This window comes from Oncorhynchus masou, unplaced genomic scaffold, assembly GCF_036934945.1.
Source record: "Oncorhynchus masou masou isolate Uvic2021 unplaced genomic scaffold, UVic_Omas_1.1 unplaced_scaffold_712, whole genome shotgun sequence".
NCBI lineage: Eukaryota > Metazoa > Chordata > Actinopteri > Salmoniformes > Salmonidae > Oncorhynchus > Oncorhynchus masou.
The window spans coordinates 74,495-101,048 of NW_027013587.1; the positions used below are offsets into that span (position 1 = coordinate 74,495).

The 26,554-nt window shown below is 47.3% G+C and overlaps 2 protein-coding genes across 3 annotated transcripts; both read left to right on the forward strand.

The window, feature by feature from the left end:
• The first annotated feature begins 1,381 nt into the window (after positions 1-1,381).
• Positions 1,382-14,651, forward strand: LOC135537113 (zinc finger protein 316-like). 2 transcript variants are annotated; one of them, XM_064963309.1, is made up of 7 exons: positions 1,382-1,711; positions 2,585-2,720; positions 3,050-3,574; positions 5,546-5,680; positions 9,474-9,538; positions 10,475-10,673; positions 12,193-14,651. In XM_064963309.1, the coding sequence occupies exons 1-7, from the start codon at positions 1,703-1,705 to the stop codon at positions 12,732-12,734; spliced, it is 1,611 nt and encodes a 536-aa protein (XP_064819381.1). In that variant the 5' UTR covers positions 1,382-1,702; the 3' UTR covers positions 12,735-14,651. The 2 variants fall into 2 exon arrangements, with proteins under 2 accessions (XP_064819381.1, XP_064819382.1); XM_064963310.1 differs by lacking the exon at positions 2,585-2,720.
• Positions 14,652-14,726: 75 nt separating this feature from the next.
• On the forward strand, positions 14,727-25,710 carry LOC135537111 (zinc finger protein 436-like). The gene is made up of 9 exons (XM_064963306.1): positions 14,727-15,011; positions 16,382-16,531; positions 16,655-17,088; positions 17,199-17,293; positions 17,581-17,766; positions 19,312-19,494; positions 20,263-20,327; positions 21,816-22,014; positions 24,266-25,710. Exons 1-9 carry the CDS (start codon positions 14,961-14,963, stop codon positions 24,805-24,807), a joined length of 1,905 nt encoding a protein of 634 aa, XP_064819378.1. The 5' UTR covers positions 14,727-14,960; the 3' UTR covers positions 24,808-25,710.
• The last annotated feature ends 844 nt before the right edge of the window (positions 25,711-26,554 follow it).

The following is a 26,554-nucleotide window of genomic DNA, read 5'->3' on the forward strand; positions in this document are numbered from 1 at the left end:
TTCAAACGAGGCTACAAAGAAAATGGGACTGTGTTGACGTCAAAATCGGGGGTGTGAACTAGGTTTCTTTTCAAGCGTTTATGGTATTGGAGAAATGTTGAAAAAACGGGCCCTCCGTTACATCTAGACGTGTCATGTCGTAACGTACAGCGCGCATAAAGCAACTATTTCTGTCTTAATCTCTCTCCACCAGGTATAGCACTTCTCTCATCCTTTAAAAACAACAGTGACAGTAAGGGATACCTAGTCATTTTTTTTGTATCATCATTGCATGAGATCATCATTCTCAAAGCCTCTTTATTTATGCTTTATTTCACCAGGTAAGTTGACTAAGAACACGTTCTCATTTGCAGCAACGACCTGGGGAATAGTTACAGGGGAGAGGAGGGGGATGAATGAGCCAACTGTAAACTGGGGATTATTAGGCGAACGCGATGGTTTGAGAGCCAGATTGGGAACCCCGGGATTAACACCCCTGCAATAAGTGCCATGGGCTCCTTAATGACCTCAGAGAGTCAGGACACCCCATGTAACATCCCAAGACAGCACCCTACACAGGGACGTGTCCCCAATCACTGCCCTGGGGCATTGGGATATATTTTTAGACCAGAGGAAAGAGTGCCTCGTACTGGCCCTCCAACACCACTTCCAGCAGCATCTGGTCTCCCATCCAGGAACAACCCTGCTTAGCTTCAGAAGCAAGCCAGCAGTGGTATGCAGCTGGCAACAAGATCAAGATCACTTTAGCTCCTCCCTAAAACCCAATCCAAATTCGACACAAACCTTCAAATAGGTAATGACACATTATATAAACTCTTTATAGTGTTTTATTTACATTTTTGAGGCAATAAGGTGGTCAGTAAGACCCGACTTGGCTCATTGCCTGCTTGAAGTATGCAGAAACGGGCAGTGTTTATGTCATGTAATTGATTCTGTTGGATAGGGGAAAAATTGTGCTTTACAATGGTATTGACATTACAGTTGATCTGGAAGTTTTACGTTTTGGGCGATGTACGAGTTTACGTTAGTTGCTTAACAACTAACCCATCTACTGACCACGAACATTCCGTTGAATTACAGTCAGGTGACTGAAGAGATTCTGAAATTATTCTGTTCTTTTTTTGTATATATCAAAATCATTCAACACATGCAATAGCACTCACTGACGTCTATGCACAATCAATGTCATGATTGAATAAATACCCCTTAAAAACCTGCTCCTTTCCCTAAATTAACGAATCAATTATATTTTAATTCATGTCACAAGGGTCTATGGCAGTTTACCAGGCAGTTGCCCCTCTCCCTCCTGTTTACTGCCTTTCCCCTCCAACACGTGGCGGTAGAGCGCCAGGAGCTGCTCACTGACCGAAGAAGAAGAATAACCCGGAAGTTGGTGGATGCAGGCGCTAGTTAGCTACTTCACTTCAAAATACTGATTAAAATATGTCCATATGCCATTTCTGATACGGTTGGGATTGGCATAGACATACTGTCAACAAAAAAAAACATGTAACTCTAACGAGCTAGACGCGAGGAGGAACAAAACAACTTTTGGTAATTTAGCTTGTTTAGCTAACAAGTTAGCTGTCAAATAGTTTCCACGACAACTGTTCCGACCCCCAGTTCTGAGGTGACAGTTGGTTTCGGTGGAAATTTCTCCAAACCACAAAAGTCTACAGAAGAACTGCTGGGTCGATTCACAATGGATGAGGTGAGAAAGCGCACATCTAGTAACAAACGTTCGTTAGGTTGCTAGCTGGTTTGTTGTCATACCGAATGTTAGTGGCTAGTTATCGTGGAATAAAAGGCAAGCGGTCAGTCGATCCCTGTGTTATTGCTCCATCTAATGATCGTTATATTCCACTACAGTAGGTCATGGTAGTAACTACAATCTTTAGCGGTCTGTCATATTCATAATATAGGCCGCAGATTTATTCCTGACTAAAAACCACGTGACCTGGCCAGGAAAACTCTGGGCCTTGTTTCCAGAACAGATCGTATTGGCCTGTTCCAAGTGGCACCCGATTCCCTATACAGTGCACTGCTTTTGACCAGGGTCCATAGGACTGAAGTATTGTACTATATAGCCATTTGTGAAGGATACATTGTCATGGTAAAACTCATGGTCGTAGTAGTATAATATAATACATTGTAGTTAACGTCAGACATCCCTCTGTTCCATCATTGTATCTGTGGCAGATCGCCTAGCAGTTACAAGCATTGGGACAGTCACTAGTTTGATTATTATATATTTTTTTTAACTAGGCAAGTCAGTTAAGAACAAATTCTTATTTACAATGACAGCCTACACCGGCCAAACCCAGACGACGCTGGGACAATTGTGCGCCGCCCTGTGGTACTCCCAATCACAGCTGGTTGTGATACAGCCTGGATTCGAACCAGGGTGTCTGTAGTGCCTGAGACCGCTGCGCCACTCGGGAGCCACTTGGAATCCCCTAGCCGACCTGGTGAAACTGTTGATGTGCCCTCGAGCAAGGCACTTAACCCTAATTGCTCCTGTAAATCGCTCTGGATTAGAGTGCCTGTTAAATGACTAAAATGTAATGTAAACATTTTATTGTAGGACGGTGATGGCAGATCCAGCCTGTCTAACTCCTGTCCCACTCGACCTAAACCCACACAGTCACCAGTTCCTGTCAGGAACCAGAGAACACTGCAGGGCCCCAAGCTGCTAGAAGTTGACTGGGATTCTCTTTTTAGTAAGTTGGAATGGTTCGGAATGTTTTGAATGGGAATCTTTGGGGATAGAATCGAAAATGACTTTATCGTTGAATGAGTTTGAGTTTTTTGCACATTTGAGTTTTTGCCCTACCACTCACACACTTTCAACAAATCAACTCATCATCAACCCTTGATTTGAATCAGGTGTTTTAGTGCTCGGGCAAAAAAAAAAAAAAAAAAAAGTGCAACCATTTGGGTCCCTGGGACCAGGATTGAGAAACGCTGATCTAACCCAGACGTGTTGAATTCATGTAATTTCCACCAATAAAACTAATGTTATAACGCATTAGTACGATCATTCACACAGGAGAGAGACAACCTCCACCAGGAGCAGCTAAACAACACCAGGAGAATCAGCAGAAACCCAAGACGTTTCACGCCTGTCCAGTGTGTGGAAGACACTGCCAAAAGTTATCCATCCTGCAGATCCACATGAGAATCCACACGGGAGAGAAGCCGTACCCTTGCCCCGACTGTGGCAAGAAGTTCGCTCACCTGGGAGCCATGAGACGACACCACCTCACACACACGGGAGAGAAGCCTTACTCCTGCTCTGTGTGTGGGAAGAGTTTCACCCAATCAGGACATCTGAAAGAGCACCAACAGTCTCACTCCGGAGAGAAGCACCACTGTCTGATCTGTCTGAAACAGTATATCAGAGCAGAAGATCTGAAGATTCACCACAGAGTTCACACGGGAGAAAGGCCCTACCGCTGTGCAGAGTGTGGCAAGAGCTACATCAGGTCAAAGAATCTCCGGGCTCACAAGCTGACTCACCAGAGGACAGGACGTGGTGGTAAAAGTGACAGGGAGATGGCAGCTACTATCCAGGGTGAGTTGGGAGATCATTTATTAATAATAAACAATGCATAAAGGACTGTGGGTGTCCCAAACAGAGTGGGCCAAGACTTGGACTAAGAAGATCTTTTAATGGAGAATCTCCATTGAGATTGTTAGTCCGGCACTAGGCCCATTGAGAATGCTTGGTAGTCCGGCACTAGGCCCATTGAGAATGCTTGTTAGTCCAGCACTAGGCCCATTGAGAATGCTTGTTAGTCCAGCACTAGGCCCATTGAGAATGCTTGTTAGTCCGGCACTAGGCCCATTGAGAATGCTTGTTAGTCCTGCACTAGGCCCATTGAGAATGCTTGTTAGTCCGGCACTAGGCCCATTGAGAATGCTTGTTAGTCCGGCACTAGGCCCATTGAGAATGCTTGTTAGTCCGGCACTAGGCCCATTGAGAATGCTTGTTAGTCCGGCACTAGGCCCATTGAGAATGCTTGTTAGTCCGGCACTAGGCCCATTGAGAATGCTTGTTAGTCCGGCACGAGGCCCATTGAGAATGCTTGTTAGTCCGGCACTAGGCCCATTGAGAATGCTTGGTAGTCCGGCACGAGGCCCATTGAGAATGCTTGGTAGTCCGGCACGAGGCCCATTGAGAATGCTTGGTAGTCCGGCACTAGGCCCATTGAGAATGCTTGGTAGTCCGGCACGAGGCCCATTGAGAATGCTTGTTAGTCCGGCACGAGGCCCATTGAGAATGCTTGTTAGTCCGGCACTAGGCCCATTGAGAATGCTTGGTAGTCCGGCACGAGGCCCATTGAGAATGCTTGGTAGTCCGGCACTAGGCCCATTGAGAATGCTTGGTAGTCCGGCACTAGGCCCATTGAGACTGCTTGTTAGTCCGGCACTAGGCCCATTGAGAATGCTTGTTAGTCCGGCACTAGGCCCATTGAGAATGCTTGTTAGTCCGGCACTAGGCCCATTGAGAATGCTTGGTAGTCCGGCACGAGGCCCATTGAGAATGCTTGGTAGTCCGGCACTAGGCCCATTGAGATTGCTTGGTAGTCCGGCACTAGGCCCATTGAGACTGCTTGTTAGTCCGGCACTAGGCCCATTGAGAATGCTTGTTAGTCCGGCACTAGACCCATTGAGAATGTTTGTTAGTCCGGCACGAGGCCCATTGAGAATGTTTGTTAGTCAGGCACTAGGCCCATTGAGACTGCTTGGTAGTCCGGCACTAGGCCCATTGAGAATGCTTGTTAGTCCGGCACTAGGCCCAGTGAGAATGTTTGTTAGTCAGGCACTAGGCCCATTGAGACTGCTTGTTAGTCCGGCACTAGGCCCATTGAGAATGTTTGTTAGTCAGGCACTAGGCCCATTGAGACTGCTTGTTAGTCCGGCACTAGGCCCATTGAGAATGCTTGTTAGTCCGGCACTAGGCCCATTGAGAATGCTTGTTAGTCCGGCACTAGGCCCATTGAGAATGCTTGTTAGTCAGGCACTAGGCCCATTGAGAATGCTTGTTAGTCCGGCACTAGGCCCAGTGAGAATGTTTGTTAGTCAGGCACTAGGCCCATTGAGACTGCTTGTTAGTCCGGCACTAGGCCCATTGAGAATGTTTGTTAGTCAGGCACTAGGCCCATTGAGAATGCTTGTTAGTCCGGCACTAGGCCCATTGAGAATGCTTGTTAGTCCGGCACTAGGCCCATTGAGAATGCTTGTTAGTCCGGCACTAGGCCCAGTGAGAATGCTTGTTAGTCCAGCACGAGGCCCATTGAGAATGTTTGTTAGTCCGGCACTAGGCCCAGTGAGAATGCTTGTTAGTCCGGCACTAGGCCCAGTGAGAATGCTTGTTAGTCCGGCGCGAGGCCCATTCTGTGTCTGGGAAACTGTCCCAGGAGGTTTTCCTGACCTGATGATGATGATGATCAGTTCTGCATTTAGACTAAAGATGCCTGTACATCAATAGCTGTGTCATAAATTAACAAACAGATGCTTTGTCTTTCTCTCTGCCTGCCAGTGAAAGTGAAGGAGGAGGAAGAAGAGAAAGAGGTTGGTGGTTTCATCAATGCTGAAGGAGAGGAGGAGGAAGAGGAGGTTGGTGGTTTCATCAATGCTGAAGGAGAGGAAGTTGGCTGGAGTTTCCCTGATCTCAGTAAGTAGAGACAGAATGGTGACACAATCAGTTTTATTGGTTGTGTGTTCCAATTGACACCCTATTGCCTTGATAGTGCACTTATTTTGACCAGAGCCCTGTGGGGAATAGGGTGCCATTTTGGACACAACCTAGACCTAGATCACTTGTTGGCTTATTTACCAACCCAATTATTTAACTCACAAATTATCTCCATAGGAGAGAGTCCTGTCCTTGGCTCTGGTAGTCTCATTATAACCCATAATACCAACCAGTGAGAGTTAACATTATGTTTTTGAATGACATCCCCAGGAGGTAAAAATATATAGTGAAAACAATAGTGGTCCTAAAACGAAACCTTGAGGAACACCAAAATTTACAGTTGATTTGTCAGAGGACAAACCATTCACAGAGACAAACTGATATCTTTCCGACAGATAAGATCTAAACGAGGCCAGAACATGTCCGTGTAGACCAATTTGTGTTTCCAATCTCTCCAAAAGAATGTGGTGATCGATGGTATCAAAAGCAGCGCTAAGGTCTAGGAGCACGAGGACAGATGCAGAGCCTCGGTCCGATGCCATTAAGATGACATTTACCACCTTCACAAGTGCCGTCTCAGCACAGGAAGCAGCTCTTTCAGTAGTTTAGTTGGAATAGGGTTTAGTAGGCAGCTGGAAGGTTTAGAGACCCTAACCTTTTTCGGGAATATTTGAGAGAGATACAGGATAAAAAAAAACTCTGTCTCCCTTGATCCGAGGTCCTGGCAGTTCTGTTCAGACACAGGACTACTGAGTTTTAGAGAAATACGAAGATTCAAAGAGGAGTCTGTAATTTGCTTTCTAATGATCATGGTATTTTCGTCAAAGAAGTTCCTGAAATGATAACTGCTGAAGTGAAAGCCATCCTGTCTGGGTGAATGCTGCTTTTTAGTTAGCTTTGCAACAGTATCAAACATACACTTTGGATAGTCTTTTCTCCTCAATCAGGTTGGAAAAGTAGACTGATCGAGCAGCTAACCGAGGGCTCTTCGATACTGCACGCTACGGTCTTTCCAAGCTCGTCGGAAGACTTCCAGTTTGATGTGGCGCCATTTCCATTACAATTTTCTGGAAGCTTGCTTCAGGGCTCGGGTATTTTCTGTATACCAGGGAGTTAATTTCTTGTGACAAATGTTTTTTGTTTTTAGAGGTGTGACTGCCTTCTAGGGTATTATGCAAAGTTAAATGTAGATACCTGGTTAGGTTTTTTGTACTCTGACGTCCTTGGGTAGGTGGTGGGAGTCTGGAAGGGCATCTAGGAATCTTTGGGTTGTCTGAGAATTTTATAGCACAGCTTTTGATGATCCTTGGTTGGGGTCCGAGCAGATTATTTGTTGCGATTCCAAACGTAATAAAATGGTGGTCCGATAGTCCAGGATTATGACCCACAATATTTATTCCACGGGATGAAACTAGATCCAGAGTATGACTGTGTCAATGCGTAGGTCCAGAGAAATGCTGGACATGATGACGTTGATGGCTCCGAAAGCCTTTTGGAATGAGAATGTGGACTTCTCCATGTGAATATTGAAGTCACCAAAAATCTTTTGTGAGCAAGGGAAACCACTATGAGCAAGGGGAACCACTATGCTTTGTGGGTGACTGTTGTTGAGTGTCCCTGGTTCGAGCCCGGGTATGGGCGAGGGGACGGACTAAAGTTATACTGTTACACCAATCACATCAAGATTATTATCAGTGATTAGTTCATTGACTATAATTGCCTTGGAAGTGAGGGATCTAACATTAAGTAGCCCTATTTTGAGTTGTGACGTATTATCACAGTCTCTTTCAATAATGACAGGCATGGAGGAGGTCTTTATTCCAGTGAGATTGCTAAGGCGAACACCGCCATGTTTAGTTTTGCTTGCCCAACCTAGATCGAGGCACAGACACGGTCTCAATAGGGATAGCTGAGCTGACTACACTGACTCTGCTAGTGGCAGACTCCACTAAGCTGGCAGGCTGGCTAACAGCCTGCTGCCTGGCCTGCATGCTGTCTCATTGTGGAGCTAGAGGAGTGAGAGCCCTGTCTATGTTGATAGGTAAGATGAGGTCACTCCTCAGCAGGCCAGGCTTGGTCCTGTTTGTGGGTGAGTCTCAGAAAGAGGACCAATTATCTACAAATTCTATCTTTTTTGGAGGGGCAGAGAACAGTTTTCAACCAGCGATTGAGATGTGAGACTCTGCTATAGAGCTCATCACTCCCCCAAACTGGGAGGGAGACAGAGACAATTACTCGATGCCGACACATCTTTCTAGCTGATTTACACACCGAAACTAAGTTGCGCTTGGTGACCTCTGACTGTTCCATCCTAACATCGTTGGTGCCGACGTGGATAACAATATCTCTATACTCTCTGCACACACCAGTTTTAGCCTTAGCCAGTACCATCTTCAGATTAGCCTTAACGTCGGTAGCCCTGCCCCCTGGGAAACAGTGTATGATCGCTGGATAATTCGTTTTAAATCTAATACTGCGGGTAATGGAGTCACCAATGACTAGGGTTTTCAATTCGTCAGAGCTAATGGTGGGAGGCTTCGGCGCCTCAGACCCCGTAACGGGAGGAGGAGAGACCAGAGAAGGCTCGGCGTCTCAGACCCCGTAACAGGAGGAGGAGAGACGGGAGAAGGCTCGGCGTCTCAGACCCCGTAACGGGAGGAGGAGAGACCGGAGAAGGCTCGGCGTCTCAGACCCCGTAACGGGAGGAGGAGAGACCGGAGAAGGCTCGGCGTCTCAGACCCCGTAACGGGAGGAGGAGAGACCGGAGAAGGCTCGGCGTCTCAGACCCCGTAACGGGAGGAGGAGAGACCGGAGAAGGCTCGGGGTCTCAGACCCCGTAACGGGAGGAGGAGAGACCGGAGAAGGCTCGGCGTCTCAGACCCCGTAACGGGAGGAGGAGAGGCCGGAGAAGGCTCGGCGTCTCAGACCCCGTAACGGGAGGAGGAGAGACCGGAGAAGGCTCGGCGTCTCAGACCCCGTAACGGGAGGAGGAGAGACCGGAGAAGGCTCGGCGTCTCAGACCCCGTAACGGGAGGAGGAGAGACCGGAGAAGGCTCGGTGTCTCAGACCCCGTAACGGGAGGAGGAGAGACCGGAGAATGCTCGGCCTCTGACTCCTACCCGTTGCTTAATGGGGAGAACCGGTTGAATGAGCGTCACCGGTTGAGCATTCCTACAGCATTCCTACTGGTGGCACAGACGCTGTTTCATCCTTTCCGACACTGAAATTACCCTCTGCCTAACGATGGCATCTGAAGCTGGGCTTGCAGCACAGCTGTCCTCACCATAAGGCGATCTTTGTCCTGTATATTATGAGTACAGCGACTGCAATTAGAAGGCATCATGTTAATGTTGCTACTGAGCTTCGGCTGTTGGAGGTCCTGACGAACCATGTTCAGATAAAGTTGAATGAAAGAAAAAAAAATTGTGAGGACAAAACTTAAATTTGTTAAATGCAAAGTTTTGATTAAATGGTTAATGAAAGTAAAACAAAATGAAAAGTTTAGCAGGTAGCCGAGAAGCAGGAGAGAGTCCTGGTGGTCTCATTATAACCCATAATACCAATCTCTCTCTACAGGAGTCCTGGTAGTCTCATTATAACCCATAATACCAACCTCTCTCTACAGGAGTCCTGGTAGTCTCATTATAACCTATAATACCAACCTCTCTCTACAGGAGTCCTGGTAGTCTCATTATAACCCATAATACCAACCTCTCTCTACAGGAGTCCTGGTAGTCTCATTATAACCCATAATACCAACCTCTCTCTACAGGTGAGAGTCCTGTCCATGACTCTGGTAGTGAAGGAGGAAGTCCCCCTACATCACACATCAACAAGGTGGGAGACATTAATGACCAACATTTTATGAGATTAAATGTGTTTATTTTAAAGGCCACACATAGAACCTAATGTAAAGCTTTCAGGTCTGGAACCTAATGTAAAGCTTTCAGGTCTGGAACCTAATGTAAAGCTTTCAGGTCTGGAACCTAATGTAAAGCTTTCTGGTCTGGAACCTAATGTAAAGCTTTCTGGTCTGGAACCTCATGTAAAGCTTTCAGGTCTGGAACCTCATGTAAAGCTTTCAGGTCTGGAACCTCATGTAAAGCTTTCAGGTCTGGAACCTCATGTAAAGCTTTCAGGTCTGGAACCTCATGTATAAAGCTTTCAGGTCTGGAACCTCATGTAAAGCTTTCAGGTCTGGAACCTCATGTAAAGCTTTCAGGTCTGGAACCTCATGTAAAGCTTTCAGGTCTGGAACCTCATGTAAAGCTTTCAGGTCTGCAACCTCATGTAAAGCTTTCAGGTCTGCAACCTCATGTAAAGCTTTCAGGTCTGGAACCTCATGTAAAGCTTTCAGGTCTGGAACCTCATGTAAAGCTTTCAGGTCTGGAACCTCATGTAAAGCTTTCAGGTCTGGAACCTCATGTAAAGCTTTCAGGTCTGGAACCTCATGTAAAGCTTTCAGGTCTGGAACCTCATGTAAAGCTTTCAGGTCTGGAACCTCATGTAAAGCTTTCAGGTCTGGAACCTCATGTAAAGCTTTCAGGTCTGGAACCTCATGTAAAGCTTTCAGGTCTGGAACCTCATGTAAAGCTTTCAGGTCTGGAACCTCATGTGACGCTTTCAGGTCTGGAACCTCATGTGAAGCTTTCAGGTCTGGAACCTCATGTGAAGCTTTCAGGTCTTGAAAGGATTGAACAGAAGTCTTTCTTGTATTGTGTTTATAAATAGAGTTCTGACATGGTTAATGATGTTGTTATGTTTTCATTGTAGGATCCTGGTCACCAATCCAGCACCAAAGCTATAGAGTCCCAGGGTCCCGATCCAAGACATGAGGAGGACATCACTCAAACACCTGGGATGAACATTCATATTGTAGACGAGGGGAAGGAGGAAGTGAAAGAGGAGGATGAAGTTGGTGGTTTCATCAATTCTGAAGGAGAAGAATTTAACTGGGATTCTGTTCAACATAGTAAGTGGAGGCAGAACTCTGTTCTTTAGTTGACTGGGGTTCTGTTCAACATAGTAAGTAGAGGCAGAACACTGTTCTTTAGTTGACTGGGGTTCTGTTCAACATAGTAAGTGGAGGCAGAACACTGTTCTTTAGTTGACTGGGGTTCTGTTCAACATAGTAAGTGGAGGCAGAACACTGTTCTTTAGTTGACTGGGGTTCTGTTCAACATAGTAAGTGGAGGTAGAACACTGTTCTTTAGTTGACTGGGGTTCTGTTCAACATAGTAAGTGGAGGCAGAACACTGTTCTTTAGTTGACTGGGGTTCTGTTCAACATAGTAAGTGGAGGCAGAACACTGTTCTTTAGTTGACTGGGGTTCTGTTCAACATAGTAAGTGGAGGTAGAACACTGTTCTTTAGTTGACTGGGGTTCTGTTCAACATAGTAAGTGGAGGCAGAACACTGTTCTTTAGTTGACTGGGGTTCTGTTCAACATAGTAAGTGGAGGCAGAACACTGTTCTTTAGTTGACTGGGGTTCTGTTCAACATAGTAAGTGGAGGTAGAACACTGTTCTTTAGTTGACTGGGGTTCTGTTCAACATAGTAAGTGGAGGCAGAACACTGTTCTTTAGTTGACTGGGGTTCTGTTCAACATAGTAAGTGGAGGCAGAAGTCTGTTCTTTAGTTGACTGGGGTTCTGTTCAACATATTAAGTGGAGGCAGAACACTGTTCTTTAGTTGACTGGGGTTCTGTTCAACATAGTAAGTGGAGGCAGAACACTGACTGTTCTTTAGTTGACTGGGGTTCTGTTCAACATAGTAAGTGGAGGTAGAACACTGTTCTTTAGTTGACTGGGGTTCTGTTCAACATAGTAAGTGGAGGCAGAACACTGTTCTTTAGTTGACTGGGGTTCTGTTCAACATAGTAAGTGGAGGTAGTGTTCTTTAGTTGACTGGGATTCTGTTCAACATAGTAAGTGGAGGCAGAACACTGTTCTTTAGTTGACTGGGGTTCTGTTCAACATAGTAAGTGGAGGCAGAACACTGTTCTTTAGTTGACTGGGGTTCTGTTAAACATAGTAAGTGGAGGTAGAACACTGTTCTTTAGTTGACTGGGGTTCTGTTCAACATAGTAAGTGGAGGCAGAACACTGTTCTTTAGTTGACTGGGGTTCTGTTCAACATAGTAAGTGGAGGCAGAACACTGTTCTTTAGTTGACTGGGGTTCTGTTCAACATAGTAAGTGGAGGCAGAACACTGTTCTTTAGTTGACTGGGGTTCTGTTCAACATAGTAAGTGGAGGTAGTGTTCTTTAGTTGACTGGGATTCTGTTCAACATAGTAAGTGGAGGCAGAAGACTGTTCTTTAGTTGACTGGGGTTCTGTTCACCCCATCTCCTATGAAGTGCACTACTTGTTGACCAGGGTCCTGGACAAAGGGGATGCACTTGATAGAGGATAAGGTGCCATTTGGGATACGGACTGTGAATGAATGTCGACTTGCTCGCCTCAATACCGAACCCACTCTGTTATTCACACAGGAGAGAGCCCTAACTGTGGCTTAGACAGCAGAGCGAGTCCCGCCACATCAGAACATCCTGAACACCAGGAGAGACACAAAACGAAGACGTCTCACTGCTGCTCGGTGTGTGGCAGAGAGTGCTACAAGCTCTCGGTACTACAGATCCACATGAGAATCCACACGGGAGAGAAGCCGTACCCCTGCCCCGACTGTGGCAAGAAGTTCGCTCACCTGGGAGCCATGAGACGACACCTCCTCACACACACGGGAGAGAAGCCCTACTCTTGCCCTGTGTGTGGGAAGAGTTTCACCCAATCCGGACATCTGAGGGAGCACCAGCAGTCTCACAGTGGAGAGAAGCCTCACCTGTGTCTGGTCTGTGGGAGAGGGTTCTCTAGAGCGTCAGACCTCAGGATCCACCACAGAGTTCACACAGGGGAGAGGCCGTACAGCTGTGACTACTGTGGGAAGAGATACGGCCGCTGTCAGAAGCTACGGGCTCACCAACGGACACACCACAGTGACAGGACGCACGCTGATACTGGAGAGGAGACGGAGTGAATGACCACGAGGCTTTGAACGCAAGACGTGATGAGCTTAGTATTCCTATTGGTGATGTTAGCCCGGCTGGACAACAACAATGATACACGTTGATCGTCATCAGACAGGAGAACAATACACTCCATTGGAATAGACATGGTTCTAGAATCCACCTAAATGATTCCCAGAGTTCTGATGCAGGACACGGGCTGCTGGGGAGGGGACAGCTGCTGGGTGAAGTTCCCCTGCCTGAATCCTAACCTTAACCATTAGTGGGGGAGATGCAAAACTGACCAGCGTCTCGGGGCAACTTCACCCTACTCTGTTTGGGGGAAAGAATGGGGAGGCTTTATCAGTAAGTGTTGACAGTAGAACTACGGGTGTTTGTTAGTAGGGTGGACAAACACAACTATTAACCTTATGATGAAGAACGATAGGCTCGGTTAGAACAATATACAATGGACGTGGTTCTACATTCCACTCGAAGAAAGCACCCAGTTCTGATGGAGAGATGAAATAATCAGTGCTGTTCAGTTTGTTATTGAACTTGAACCAGAGAAAGTGAACCCCCAAAAGATGGCCGCTAGACGGTGTTCTAAATTGGAATCGTGGAACGCTTGTTCTCTGTCCACCACATTCTGTGTGAGGAACCCCAGTTGAAATGATTGTTTAAAAAAAAAAAATAGAATGTTGATGTAATAATTGTGTTCTATATTGGATAACATCCCAAATAATGTTCAGTCAAAGGACGTTTTGATCCCAGAGAGAGAGAGAGCTGTGGCTCCGTCATTCAGTTCATTACGCCACTATTGGTGATAATAGTTGCCCTCCAGTGGGTGGAGGACGTACAACCTGTTAGAATTATAGGATGCTCAGATTCTCCGTCTGTCTTGAATAGTTTATCATCTGATAGGAGTGATCTGCTATTGGAGGTATTCATGTTATTATGGAGAATTGAGAGAATGGGTGTAGTATTCTCTCAATACTATACGCTGCAAGGAGTCAGCCTGCAGGCGCCCAGCCCACCACAAGGAGTCAGCCTGCAGGCTCCCGGCCCGCCACAAGGAGTCAGCCTACAGGCGCCCAGCCCGCCACAAGGAGTCAGCCTGCAGGCGCCCAGCCCGCCACAAGGAGTCAGCCTGCAGGCGCCCAGCCCACCACAAGGAGTCAGCCTGCAGGCGCCCAGCCCACCACAAGGAGTCAGCCTGCAGGCGCCCGGCCCACCACAAGGAGTCAGCCTGCAGGCGCCCGGCCCACCACAAGGAGTCAGCCTGCAGGCGCCCGGCCCACCACAAGGAGTCAGCCTGCAGGCGCCCAGCCCACCACAAGGAGTCAGCCTACAGGCTCCCGGCCTGCCACAAAGAGTCTCTAGAGCACGATGAGCCACCTAAAATCCCCCATGGCCAAAACCTTCTCTAACCTGGACGATACTGGGCCAATTGTGCGCCGCCCTATGGGACTCCCGGTCCTATAGGACACTACAGCCTGGGATCGAACCCCAGGCTGTAGTGACGTCGCAACACTGCGATGCAGTGCCTCCCAGCACATTTTGGTGTGTAAGGGAATGTAATTGTTGACCAGTTAGCCAAAATAGTTTTTAAATTAGATATAATTGATATTAATGTTCCACTGGGTAGAGATGAGGCCAAATGTAGGATCAGAGCCATTTTGATGTGTGTCAGAAGAGATGGGACTCTGAGCCCAAGGGCCGGTGTTTATATGCCCTCAACAGAAAGGTCAGTGGACCAAGGTTCAAAGGTCAGATTAGGAAGGAAGAGGTGGTGATTGCGTTTAGGACATTGTACATTGAACTCATCATTACATCTGGTTGGTAGCATGTGAATGGTTTGTGGGGTAGGCCGTCATTGTAAATAAGAATTTGTTCTTAACTGACTTGCTTAGTGAAATAAAGTTGAAATAAAAGCAGGTTGTAAACTCCTTGTATTGCCTGCCTTCCCACTCCTATACACTAGGTGGCGCTAATGCACCGGGTAGTTTAGTCATGCAGAAGAATCATACCCGGAAGTACGGTGATGCAGTAACGCAGACAGTCGGCTTATTTACCTTTATTCAAAACAGGCTTGCGAGCTAGTTACTGTTAAAATGGCAACATATAGGATTTCTGCATGTATTTGCCTTCGTTAAGATGGCTGGTTAGGTTTCAAATCGTTTCACAACCAGTAAATTGTTCAACTGACGTGAGTGACCTCGAGCTGATGTGAACGCAGAAGAACAACGATCAATAACATGTCGGCAGAATTCACTCTTCCCGGTTCTGACCGACCCATAATGGACGAGGTAAGACACGGGACGGACGAATGCCCGTTAGCTAGCTAGCCAAATCTAATAACATTGTCCTAGCCCGAATGCCTCACATGACATGAATGGGCAAGCTTTGTCTCAAATCGGGTTGTGAACACTCCATTGCTGTAATTGCTAGACGATGCGTGACAGAGTTGGAGTAATAGCACAGACCGGTTATGCCAGGACCGTTTATGCTCAGTCGTCTGAAAACTGATTTGACTGTAGTTGTTCATGTTACAAAGTATCAAGCTGGTGTTACAGTATAACTTTAGACCGTCCCCTCGCCCATAACCAGGCGCGAACCAGGGACCCTCTGCACACATCAACAACTGTTACCCATCGCTCCACAAAAGCCGCGCCCCTTGCAGAGGAAGGGGAACCACTACTTCAAGGTCTCAGAGGAAGTGACGTCACCGATTGAAACGCTATTTAGCGCGCACCGCTAACTAAGCTAGCCGTTTCACATCAGTTACACTGGCGGTTTGTTTACTGCAGCTGTTCAGTCAGTCTGTAGTCGCAACTTTGACACCATGCCGCTGGGTGGGTCTTCTGAGGCAAGGCCAGTCTGATCTGGATGGGTGCAGTCATTTGTTCCTACCAAGCACTAACACAAACACACTGCTCTAGGATCAGTTTAGGCTTATTACCTGGACAGGGAGGGTCTGAGGTCAGCATTCCTACTGTTAGATGCTTTGTGAAATACAGGCCCTGATTCTCTGATCAAAGTATTGGACACTCATATGGGCTACCATAACAAAACACTCGTATAGTCTACAGCAACAAAACACCCGTATGGTCCACGGCAACACAACACCCATATGGTCCACGGCAACACAACACCCGTATGGTCCACGGCAATAAAACGCCCGTATGGTCCACGGCAACAAAACGCCCGTATTGTCCACGGCAACACAACACTCGTATAGTCCACGGCAACACAACACTCGTATGGTCCACGGCAACAAAACACCCGTATGGTCCACGGCAACACAACACTCGTATGGTCCACGGCAACACAACACTCGTATGGTCCATGGCAACAAAACACCCGTATGGTCCACGGCAACACAACACTCGTATGGTCCACGGCAACAAAACACCCCTATGGTCCATGGCAACAAAACACCCCTATGGTCCACGGCAACATAACACCCCTATGTTCCACGGCAACAAAACACCCCTATGGTCCACGGCAACAAAACACCCCTATGGTCCATGGCAACAAAACACCCGTATGGTCCACGGCAACAAAACGCCCGTATGGTCTACGGCAACACAACACTCGTTTGGTCTACCTCAACAAAACAATTGTTCCCCTCTCCAGAACTAGTCAAGGCTGCCTTCTGCCCTTCATCCTCTTTTAGGATGATGTTAACAACCAGCCCAGCCCGTCCCCATCCCACAGCCCCCCTGCGTCAGGAGAACCTGATCAAGAGGACCAAACAGAACCAACCAAAACCTTTTCTCACGGTTGTCTGGACTGTGGGAAAGAGTTTTCTCGCCCATGTGACCTGGTGAGTTTGATGAGTTTTATTTGCCAGTTAAAAAAAGAAAAAAAAGACACACACAGTACATGAAACGTGACAGGACAACACAAAACAACTAATCAATAACTTATTTCCATTGTGTTCCATAAGGTGAGACACCAGAGAGTACACACAGGGGAGAAGCCCTACCCCTGTCCTGACTGTGGCAAGAGGTTCGCCCACTCAGGAGGCCTCCGAGAACACGAGAGGATACACTCCGGAGAGAAGCCTCACTCCTGCTCCGTGTGTGAGAAGAGCTTCACCCAGAAGGGAAGTCTTAGAGTCCACCTACGGACACACACGGGGGAGAGACCATATTCTTGCTCCGTCTGTGGCAAGAGTTACACCCAAAATGAATTTTTGAAAGTGCACCAGCGAACACACACGGGAGAGAGGCCCTACTCCTGTTCTGTGTGTGGCAGGGGCTTTGCTCAGATAGGCAACCTGAAGAAACACCAACGGATTCACACCGGGGAGAAGCCTTACCAGTGCCCGGAGTGTGGAGCCAGTTTCACCCAGAAGGACAGCCTGAAGATGCATCAGAGGTCATTTATTTCATTCTTGTTTTCATTTTGATCTCCCCTGTTGTTTTACCGTAAAGTCCGTTTCCAAGTTTTAAATTGCACTTTGAATTAAAGAACGATTTGATTTTTAGGTCTCACACGGGAGAGAAACCTTACGTCTGCCTCGAGTGCGGGAAGGGTTTCCGCGACAACGGGCACCTGAAAGTCCACTTGAGAGTGCATACAGGTGAGGTTGATTTTAACGATCGAAGGACACCAGTGTCTCAAAACCTCTCGAGTTGTCCACAATGTGGTTATTTAAATAAAACCTGAATCTTTATGCAGCTATTGACAGCTATTGACAGCATACATTACAGCACTGTAATTTGTCTGGGATACAACGTCCAATGAAATGCTTCCAGGTTCCATTTCAACAGCAATAAGAAATAATACGAACACGAAGTAAATGGCTCATTATTGTGGAGTGACACGGTCTGTCTTTCCCACCCACCCGTCTGTCCACCCATCCATCAGGGGAGAAGCCGTACTCCTGCCCCGACTGTGGGAGACGGTTCAGCCAGGCAGACATCCTGAAGAGACACCAGATGGTGCACACAGGGGAGAAGCCGTACTCCTGCGCCCTGTGTGGGAGGAGGTTCGCCCAGCCTGGCACTCTGAAGTACCACCTCCGGACCCACGCAAGAGAGAACCAGACAGGGGGTGAGTTCAACAGCACTTCCCTTTACAGCCGAAGCGTTGCCACAGTAACAATTTCAGTTGGAACGATTTGAATGAACATTCCAGAATGTTACGGCGAAGCTGCAAATAGATCATTTTTCTATGTATTCAAACTGCAGATGCTAATCTTACTACGTGTAATAGAAAGACTGCATAGCAACATGTAATATTTGTATTATTATTGGTAGTGACAGTTTAGACAGGAAACAGATACTCATATTTACCTCACACTTCCTTCTCGGCCTGTCGGCCACTTCACTGCCTTCTGAGACTGTCGGCCACTTCACTGCCTTCTGAGACTGTCGGCCACTTCACTGCCTTCTGAGACTGTCGGCCACTTCACTGCCTTCTGAGACTGTCGGCCACTTCACTGCCTTCTCGGCCTGTCGGCCACTTCACTGCCTTCTGAGACTGTCGGCCACTTCACTGCCTTCTGAGACTGTCGGCCACTTCACTGCCTTCTGAGACTGTCGGCCACTTCACTGCCTTCTGAGACTGTCGGCCACTTCACTGCCTTCTGAGACTGTCGGCCACTTCACTGCCTTCTGAGACTGTCGGCCACTTCACTGCCTTCTGAGACTGTCGGCCACTTCACTACCTTCTGAGACTGTCGGCCACTTCACTGCCTTCTCGGCCTGTCGGCCACTTCACTGCCTTCTGAGACTGTCGGCCACTTCACTGCCTTCTGAGACTGTCGGCCACTTCACTGCCTTCTCGGCCTGTCGGCCACTTCACTGCCTTCTGAGACTGTCGGCCACTTCACTGCCTTCTGAGACTGTCGGCCACTTCACTGCCTTCTGAGACTGTCGGCCACTTCACTGCCTTCTGAGACTGTCGGCCACTTCACTGCCTTCTCGGCCTGTCGGCCACTTCACTGCCTTCTCGGCCTGTCGGCCACTTCACTGCCTTCTCTGCCTGTCGGCCACTTCACTGCCTTCTGAGACTGTCGGCCACTTCACTGCCTTCTGAGACTGTCGGCCACTTCACTGCCTTCTGAGACTGTCGGCCACTTCACTGCCTTCTGAGACTGTCGGCCACTTCACTGCCTTCTGAGACTGTCGGCCACTTCACTGCCTTCTCGGCCTGTCGGCCACTTCACTGCCTTCTCGGCCTGTCGGCCACTTCACTGCCTTCTCGGCCTGTCGGCCACTTCACTGCCTTCTCGGCCTGTCGGCCACTTCACTGTCTTCTCGGCCTGTCGGCCACTTCACTTCCTTCTGAGACTGTCGGCCACTTCACTGCCTTCTGAGACTGTCGGCCACTTCACTGCCTTCTGAGACTGTCGGCCACTTCACTGCCTTCTGAGACTGTCGGCCACTTCACTGCCTTCTCGGCCTGTCGGCCACTTCACTGCCTTCTGAGACTGTCGGCCACTTCACTGCCTTCTCGGCCTGTCGGCCACTTCACTGCCTTCTGAGACTGTCGGCCACTTCACTGCCTTCTGAGACTGTCGGCCACTTCACTGCTGACGTGAAACAAACAGAACGCTGTTGCTAGCATTCTAACGTTCACAATCCATTTCCCCAGGGCCTCAATGCTGCCCAGTGTGTGGACAGGACCTCCCTACAGAGCAGGCTCTGAGAAAACACCTACAGGCACACATGGGGGAGGACCTCGGTCACAACGGGGGACAGGAAGACGGGGAGGAGGAAGTTGGTGGTCTGATCAATTCTGATGGAGAGGACGTTGGCTGGGACCCTTCTCATCTTAGTAAGTGGAGGCAGATTATTTGTCCCTATTGGCTCCCTATGTAGTGCACTACTTTACCCTAATATACATCCCTAATGGCACTCTATTCCCTACGTAGTGCACTACTTTACCCTGAGATACATCCCTAATGGCACTCTATTCCCTACGTAGTGCACTACTTTACCCTGTGATACATCCCTAATGGCCCCCTATTCCCTACATAGTGCACTACTTTACCCTGAGATACATCCCTAATGGCACCCTATTCCCTACATAGTGCACTACTTTACCCTGAGATACATCCCTAATGGCCCCCTGTTCCCTACATAGTGCACTACTTTACCCTGTGATACATCCCTAATGGCCCCCTATTCCCTACATAGTGCACTACTTTACCCTGTGATACATCCCTAATGGCACCATATTCCCTACATAGTGCACTACTTTACCCTGATATACATCCCTAATGGCCCCCTATTCCCTACGTTGTGCACTACTTTACCCTGAGATACATCCCTAATGGCACCCTGTTCCCTACATAGTGCACTACTTTACCCTGTGATTCATATATAACGGCAACCTATTCCCTACGTAGACCATCCATCCTTCCATCAAATGATAAACATGAGAGAGTCCTGTCCATGGTCCTGGTAGTCTCATTATAACCCATAATACCAATCTCTCTCTACAGGAGTCCTGGTAGTCTCATTATAACCCATAATACCAACCTCTCTCTACAGGAGTCCTGGTAGTCTCATTATAACCCATAATACCAACCTCTCTCTACAGGTGAGAGTCCTGTCCATGGCTCTGGTAGTGAAGGAGGAAGTCCCCCTAAATCACACATCAACAAGGTGGGAGACATTAATGACCAACATTTCAGGTCTGGAACCTAATGTAAAGCTTTCAGGTCTGGAACCTCATGTAAAGCTTTCAGGTCTGGAACCTCATGTAAAGCTTTCAGGTCTGGAACCTCATGTATAAAGCTTTCAGGTCTGGAACATCATGTATAAAGCTTTCAGGTCTGGAACCTCATGTATAAAGCTTTCAGGTCTGGAACCTCATGTAAAGCTTTCAGGTCTGGAACCTCATGTATAAAGCTTTCAGGTCTTGAACCTAATGTAAAGCTTTCAGGTCTGGAACCTCATGTAAAGCTTTCAGGTCTGGAACCTCATGTATAAAGCTTTCAGGTCTGGAACCTCATGTAAAGCTTTCAGGTCTGGAACCTCATGTATAAAGCTTTCAGGTCTGGAACCTCATGTAAAGCTTTCAGGTCTGGAACCTCATGTATAAAGCTTTCAGGTCTGGAACCTCATGTGTAAAGCTTTCAGGTCTGGAACCTCGTGTAAAGCTTTCAGGTCTGGAACCTCATGTATAAAGCTTTCAGGTCTGGAACCTCATGTATAAAGCTTTCAGGTCTGGAACCTCATGTATAAAGCTTTCAGGTCTGGAACCTCATGTATAAAGCTTTCAGGTCTGGAACCTAATGTATAAAGCTTTCAGGTCTGGAACCTCATGTATAAAGCTTTCAGGTCTGGAACCTCATGTATAAAGCTTTCAGGTCTGGAACCTCATGTAAAGCTTTCAGGTCTGGAACCTCATGTATAAAGCTTTCAGGTCTGGAACCTCATGTATAAAGCTTTCAGGTCTGGAACCTCATGTATAAAGCTTTCAGGTTTAGAACCTCACGTATAAAGCTTTCAGGTCTGAAACCTCATGTAAAGCTTTCAGTTCTGGAACCTCATGTAAAGCTTTCAGGTCTGGAACCTCATGTAAAGCTTTCAGGTCTGGAACCTCATGTAAAGCTTTCAGGTCTGGAACCTCATGTAAAGCTTTCAGGTCTGGAACCTCATGTAAAGCTTTCAGGTCTGGAACCTCATGTAAAGCTTTCAGGTCTGGAACCTCATGTAAAGCTTTCAGGTCTGGAACCTCATGTAAAGCTTTCAGGTCTGGAACCTCATGTAAAGCTTTCAGGTCTGGAACCTCATGTAAAGCTTTCAGGTCTGGAACCTCATGTAAAGCTTTCAGGTCTGGAACCTCATGTATAAAGCTTTCAGGTCTGGAACCTCATGTATAAAGCTTTCAGGTCTGGAACCTCATGTAAAGCTTTCAGGTCTGGAACCTCATGTAAAGCTTTCAGGTCTGGAACCTCATGTAAAGCTTTCAGGTCTGGAACCTCATGTAAAGCTTTCAGGTCTGGAACCTCATGTATAAAGCTTTCAGGTCTGGAACCTCATGTACAGCTTTCAGGTCTTGAAAGGATTGAACAGAAGTCTTTCTTGTATTGTGTTTATAAATAGAGTTCTGACATGGTTAATGATGTTGTTATGTTTTCATTGTAGGATCCTGGTCACCAATCCAGCACCAAAGCTATAGAGTCTCAGGGTCCCGATCCAAGACATGAGGAGGACATCACTCAAACACCTGGGATGAACATTCATATTGTAGAAGAGGGGAAGGAGGAAGTAAAAGAGGAGGATGAAGTTGGTGGTTTCATCAATTATGAAGGAGAAGAATTTGACTGGGATTCTGTTCAACATAGTAAGTGGAGGCAGAACTCTGTTCTTTAGTTGACTGGGGTTCTGTTCAATATAGTAAGTGGAGGTAGAACTCTGTTCTTTAGTTGACTGGGATTCTGTTCAACATAGTAAGTGGAGGTAGAACTCTGTTCTTTAGTTGACTGGGGTTCTGTTCAACATAGTAAGTGGAGGCAGAACTCTGTTCTTTAGTTGACTGGAGTTCTGTTCAACATAGTAAGTGGAGGTAGAACTCTGTTCTTTAGTTGACTGGGGTTCTGTTCAACATAGTAAGTGGAGGTAGAACTCTGTTCTTTAGTTGACTGGGGTTCTGTTCAACATAGTAAGTGGAGGTAGAACACTGTTCTTTAGTTGACTGGGGTTCTGTTCAACATAGTAAGTGGAGGCAGAACACTGTTCTTTAGTTGACTGGGGTTCTGTTCAACATAGTAAGTGGAGGCAGAACACTGTTCTTTAGTTGACTGGGGTTCTGTTCAACATAGTAAGTGGAGGTAGAACACTGACTGGGGTTCTGTTCAACATAGTAAGTGGAGGCAGAACACTGTTCTTTAGTTGACTGGGGTTCTGTTCAACATAGTAAGTGGAGGTAGAACACTGTTCTTTAGTTGACTGGGGTTCTGTTCAACATAGTAAGTGGAGGTAGAACACTGTTCTTTAGTTGACTGGGGTTCTGTTCAACATAGTAAGTGGAGGCAGAACACTGTTCTTTAGTTGACTGGGGTTCTGTTCAACATAGTAAGTGGAGGCAGAACACTGTTCTTTAGTTGACTGGGGTTCTGTTCAACATAGTAAGTGGAGGCAGAATACTGTTCTTTAGTTGACTGGGGTTCTGTTCAACATAGTAAGTGGAGGTAGAACACTGTTCTTTAGTTGACTGGGGTTCTGTTCAACATAGTAAGTGGAGGCAGAACACTGTTCTTTAGTTGACTGGGGTTCTGTTCAACATAGTAAGTGGAGGCAGAACACTGTTCTTTAGTTGACTGGGGTTCTGTTCAACATAGTAAGTGGAGGTAGAACACTGTTCTTTAGTTGACTGGGGTTCTGTTCAACATAGTAAGTGGAGGCAGAACACTGTTCTTTTGTTGACTGGGGTTCTGTTCAACATAGTAAGTGGAGGCAGAAGTCTGTTCTTTAGTTGACTGGGGTTCTGTTCAACATATTAAGTGGAGGCAGAACACTGTTCTTTAGTTGACTGGGGTTCTGTTCAACATAGTAAGTGGAGGCAGAACACTGACTGTTCTTTAGTTGACTGGGGTTCTGTTCAACATAGTAAGTGGAGGTAGAACTCTGTTCTTTAGTTGACTGGGGTTCTGTTCAACATAGTAAGTGGAGGCAGAACACTGTTCTTTAGTTGACTGGGGTTCTGTTCAACATAGTAAGTGGAGGTAGAACACTGTTCTTTAGTTGACTGGGGTTCTGTTCAACATAGTAAGTGGAGGCAGAAGTCTGTTCTTTAGTTGACTGGGGTTCTGTTCAACATATTAAGTGGAGGCAGAACACTGTTCTTTAGTTGACTGGGGTTCTGTTCAACATAGTAAGTGGAGTTTGAACTCTGTTCTTTAGTTGACTGGGGTTCTGTTCAACATAGTAAGTGGAGGCAGAACACTGTTCTTTAGTTGACTGGGGTTCTGTTCAACATAGTAAGTGGAGGCAGAACACTGTTCTTTCGTTGACTGGGGTTCTGTTCAACATAGTAAGTGGAGGTAGAACACTGTTCTTTAGTTGACAGGGGTTCTGTTCAACATAGTAAGTAGAGTTTGAACACTGTTCTTTAGTTGACTGGGGTTCTGTTCAACATAGTAAGTGGAGGTAGTGTTCTTTAGTTGACTGGGATTCTGTTCAACATAGTAAGTGGAGGCAGAAGACTGTTCTTTAGTTGACTGGGGTTCTGTTCAACATAGTAAGTGGAGGCAGAACACTGTTCTTTAGTTGACTGGGGTTCTGTTCAACATAGTAAGTGGAGGTAGTGTTCTTTAGTTGACTGGGATTCTGTTCAACATAGTAAGTGGAGGCAGAAGACTGTTCTTTAGTTGACTGGGGTTCTGTTCAACATAGTAAGTGGGAGGCAGAACACTGTTCTTTAGTTGACTGGGGTTCTGTTCACCCCATCTCCTATGAAGTGCACTACTTGTTGACCAGGGTCCTGGACAAAGTGGATGCACTTGATAGAGGATAAGGTGCCATTTGGGATACGGACTGTGAATGAATGTCGACTTGCTTGCCTCAATACCGAACCCACTCTGTTATTCACACAGGAGAGAGCCCTAACTGTGGCTTAGACAGCAGAGCGAGTCCCGCCACATCAGAACATCCTGAACACCAGGAGAGTCACAAAACGAAGACGTCTCACTGCTGCTCGGTGTGTGGCAGAGAGTGCTACAAGCTCTCGGTACTACAGATCCACATGAGAATCCACACGGGAGAGAAGCCGTACCCCTGCCCCGACTGTGGCAAGAAGTTCGCTCACCTGGGAGCCATGAGACGACACCTCCTCACACACACGGGAGAGAAGCCCTACTCTTGCCCTGTGTGTGGGAAGAGTTTCACCCAATCCGGACATCTGAGGGAGCACCAGCAGTCTCACAGTGGAGAGAAGCCTCACCTGTGTCTGGTCTGTGGGAGAGGGTTCTCTAGAGCGTCACACCTCAGGATCCACCACAGAGTTCACACAGGGGAGAGGCCGTACAGCTGTGACTACTGTGGGAAGAGATACGGCCGCTGTCAGAAGCTACGGGCTCACCAACGGACACACCACAGTGACAGGACGCACGCTGATACTGGAGAGGAGACGGAGTGAATGACCACGAGGCTTTGAACGCAAGACGTGATCAGCTTAGTATTCCTATTGGTGATGTTAGCTCGGCTGGACAACAACAATGATACACGTTGATTGTCATCAGACAGGAGAACAATACACTCCATTGGAATAGACATGGTTCTAGAATCCACCTAAATGATTCCCAGAGTTCTGATGCAGGACACGGGCTGCTGGGGAGGGGACAGCTGCTGGGTGAAGTTCCCCTGCCTGAATCCTAACCTTAACCATTAGTGGGGAGATGCAAAACTGACCAGCGTCTCGGGGCAACTTCACCCTACTCTGTTTGGGGGAAAGAATGGGGAGGCTTTATCAGTAAGTGTTGACAGTAGAACTACGGGTGTTTGTTAGTAGGGTGGACAAACACAACTATTAACCTTATGATGAAGAACGATAGGCTCGGTTAGAACAATTTACAATGGACGTGGTTCTACATTCCACTCGAAGAAAGCACCCAGTTCTGATGGAGAGATGAAATAATCAGTGCTGTTCAGTTTGTTATTGAACTTGAACCAGAGAAAGTGAACCCCCAAAAGATGGCCGCTAGACGGTGTTCTAAATTGGAATCGTGGAACGCTTGTTCTCTGTCCACCACATTCTGTGTGAGGAACCCCAGTTGAAATGAATGTTTAAAAAAAAAAAATAGAATGTTGATGTAATAATTGTGTTCTATATTGGATAACATCCCAAATAATGTTCAATCACAGGACGTTTTGATCCCAGAGAGAGAGAGAGAGCTGTGGCTCCGTCATTCAGTTCATTACGCCACTATAAGATCGTAAACAAAGGTGTGTCATGGTGATTTGAATAAATAGGTGACAAAAACCTACCTAACTGTTTAATCTATTGAATAAAAATAAAAAAAGTTTCTGTTTTCGGGTACCATTTTATGCCAACTCTTTTCACACTACTGAGCCAAGCTGATGGATATCAAGAATAAGGTTTTTATTTGCTATGCTTGAAGACGGCCTTGGTAAATGTCGGGCTTTTACATGGCAATGCGGAAAATGTAACAGGGCTATATTGAAGTGTTTACTATGATTACAGCAAAGGAACTGTCAGTTTACTCAGTTGAACTGTTGGTGATAATAGTTGCCCTCCAGTGGGTGGAGGACGTACAACCTGTTAGAATTATAGGATGCTCAGATTCTCCGTCTGTCTTGAATAGTTTATCATCTGATAGGAGAGATCTGCTATTGGAGGTATTCATGTTATTATGGAGAATTGAGAGAATGGGTGTAGTATTCTCTCAATACTATACGCTGCAACTCCCCAACGGGCTCGGGAGAGGCGAAGGTCGCCAAGCTGCGCTTCTTCACACCCGCTCGCTTAACCCGGAAGACAGCTGCACCAATGTGTCAGAGGAAACACTGTTCAACTGATGACCGAAGTCAGCCTGCAGGCGCCCGGCCCACCACAAGGAGTCAGCCTGCAGGCACCCAGCCCGCCACAAGGAGTCAGCCTGCAGGCGCCCAGCCCGCCACAAGGAGTCAGCCTGCAGGCGCCCAGCCCGCCACAAGGAGTCAGCCTGCAGGCGCCCAGCCCGCCACAAGGAGTCAGCCTGCAGGCGCCCAGCCCACCACAAGGAGTCAGCCTGCAGGCGCCCAGCCCACCACAAGGAGTCAGCCTGCAGGCGCCCGGCCCACCACAAGGAGTCAGCCTGCAGGCGCCCGGCCCACCACAAGGAGTCAGCCTGCAGGCGCCCGGCCCACCACAAGGAGTCAGCCTG

Bases quoted from the DNA above. Each gene is read 5' to 3' on its own strand.
- LOC135537111 (XM_064963306.1), top strand. From the start codon at position 14,961: ATGTCGGCAGAATTCACTCTTCCCGGTTCTGACCGACCCATAATGGAC. The intron at 15,012-16,381 runs GTAAGACACGGG...ATCCTCTTTTAG, and splicing joins ACCGACCCATAATGGACGAG to GATGATGTTAACAACCAGCC. The intron at 20,328-21,815 runs GTGGGAGACATT...TTTTCATTGTAG, and splicing joins CTAAATCACACATCAACAAG to GATCCTGGTCACCAATCCAG.
- LOC135537113 (XM_064963309.1), top strand. The intron at 2,721-3,049 runs GTAAGTTGGAAT...TCATTCACACAG, and splicing joins TGACTGGGATTCTCTTTTTA to GAGAGAGACAACCTCCACCA. The intron at 5,681-9,473 runs GTAAGTAGAGAC...CTCTCTCTACAG, and splicing joins CTGGAGTTTCCCTGATCTCA to GTGAGAGTCCTGTCCATGAC.